At 71.4% G+C, this 1,526-nt stretch overlaps 1 protein-coding gene across 1 annotated transcript in view; it reads left to right on the top strand.

Moving 5' to 3' along the window:
- LOC120496291 (protocadherin alpha-13-like) overlaps window positions 1–1,304 on the top strand; it is a gene marked incomplete at its 3' end in the record, with an annotated part of 4,634 nt that extends 3,330 nt beyond the window's left edge. Inside the window, exons 2-3 of the mRNA XM_039696578.1 lie at window positions 21–1,055; window positions 1,112–1,304. Coding sequence (XP_039552512.1) covers window positions 21–1,055; window positions 1,112–1,304 — 1,228 coding nt within the window. The remainder of the gene's footprint in view (window positions 1–20; window positions 1,056–1,111) is intronic.
- Window positions 1,305–1,526: the final 222 nt, after the last annotated feature.

The raw sequence follows: 1,526 nt of genomic DNA, 5'->3' as shown, positions 1-1,526 counted from the left end.
CGCTGTCGGGTCACTGCAAGGTGGTGCTGGAGGTGCTGGACGTGAACGACAACGCGCCGGAGGTGTGGGTGACGTCGCTGTCGGTGCCGGTGGCGGAGGACGCGTCGGTGGGGACGGTGGTGGCCCTGCTGAGCGTGTCGGACCGGGACTCGGGGGAGAACGGGCGCGTGCGGTGCTGGGTGTGGCCGGCGTCGCCGTTCGGTCTGGAGGCGACGTTCGCGGGCTCGTACTCGCTGGTGCTGCGCGAGGCGCTGGACCGGGAGCGGGTGTCGGAGTACGAGGTGGAGGTGCGTGCGGAGGACGGCGGGGCGCCGGCGCTGCGCGCCAGCCGCGGGCTGCGGGTGCCGGTGTCGGACGTGAACGACAACGCGCCCGCCTTCGCGCAGGCCGTGTACACGGTGCTGGCGCGGGAGAACAACGCGGCGGGCGCGGAGCTGGCGCGGCTGTGGGCGCGGGACCCGGACGAGGCGGGCAACGGGCGCGTCAGCTACTCGCTGTGGGAGGGCGGCGTGGGCGGCGGCGGCGGCGGCGGGGCCGCGGGATCGTCGTCGTCGTGGTCGGGCGGCGGGTGGCGTCCGGCGTCGAGCTACGTGTCGGTGGACGCGGAGAGCGGGCGCCTGTGGGCGCTGCAGCCCTTGGACTACGAGGAGCTGCAGGTGCTGCAGTTCGAGGTGCGCGCGGTGGACGCGGGGGAGCCGCCGCTGAGCGGCAACGCCACGGTGCAGCTCTTCGTGCTGGACGAGAACGACAACGCGCCGGCGCTGCTGCCGGCCGCGGGCTCGACCCCGGAGGCGGGCGCCGTGGCGGCCGAGGCGGCGGCGGGCGTGGGGGCGGGCTCGGCGTCGGGCACGCTGTGGGCGTGGGCGGCGTGGGGGGCGCCGGCGGGGCAGGTGGTGGCCAAGATCCGCGCCGTGGACGCCGACTCGGGCTACAACGCGTGGCTGCGCTACGAGCTGTGGGAGCCGCGGACAACGCGCCGGCGCTGCTGCCGGCCGCGGGCTCGACCCCGGAGGCGGGCGCCGTGGCGGCCGAGGCGGCGGCGGGCGTGGGGGCGGGCTCGGCGTCGGGCACGCTGTGGGCGTGGGCGGCGTGGGGGGCGCCGGCGGGGCAGGTGGTGGCCAAGATCCGCGCCGTGGACGCCGACTCGGGCTACAACGCGTGGCTGCGCTACGAGCTGTGGGAGCCGCGGGGCAAGGGCCCGTTCCGCGTGGGGCTCTACAGCGGCGAGGTGAGCACGGCGCGGGCGCTGGACGAGGCGGACGGGCCTCGCCAGAGGCTGCTGATCGTCGTGCGCGACCACGGCGGTGGGGATGCTTAAAATCAGAGTTTTTTGGGAAAGCTGCAAAAGGCAGGCCTCAGAGACAACAGAACTGTGATTAGAGCTAAACAGTGGTGATAAGATTTGTCAGCAGAAAAATGGTATAAGGAGTAGAAAAGTAAGGACAAATAGAACAATGGTCTGTATATTAATGCTTGTCTAGAATAAATCCCTTAGCTACAGAAAGTATAGCTAGCAAGAGATTAGC

This window comes from Passer montanus, unplaced genomic scaffold (genome assembly GCF_014805655.1).
Source record: "Passer montanus isolate IOZ18808 unplaced genomic scaffold, ASM1480565v1 scaffold987, whole genome shotgun sequence".
NCBI classification, from domain to species: Eukaryota; Metazoa; Chordata; class Aves; order Passeriformes; family Passeridae; genus Passer; species Passer montanus.
This window is presented reverse-complemented; position numbering and strand designations above follow the sequence as displayed.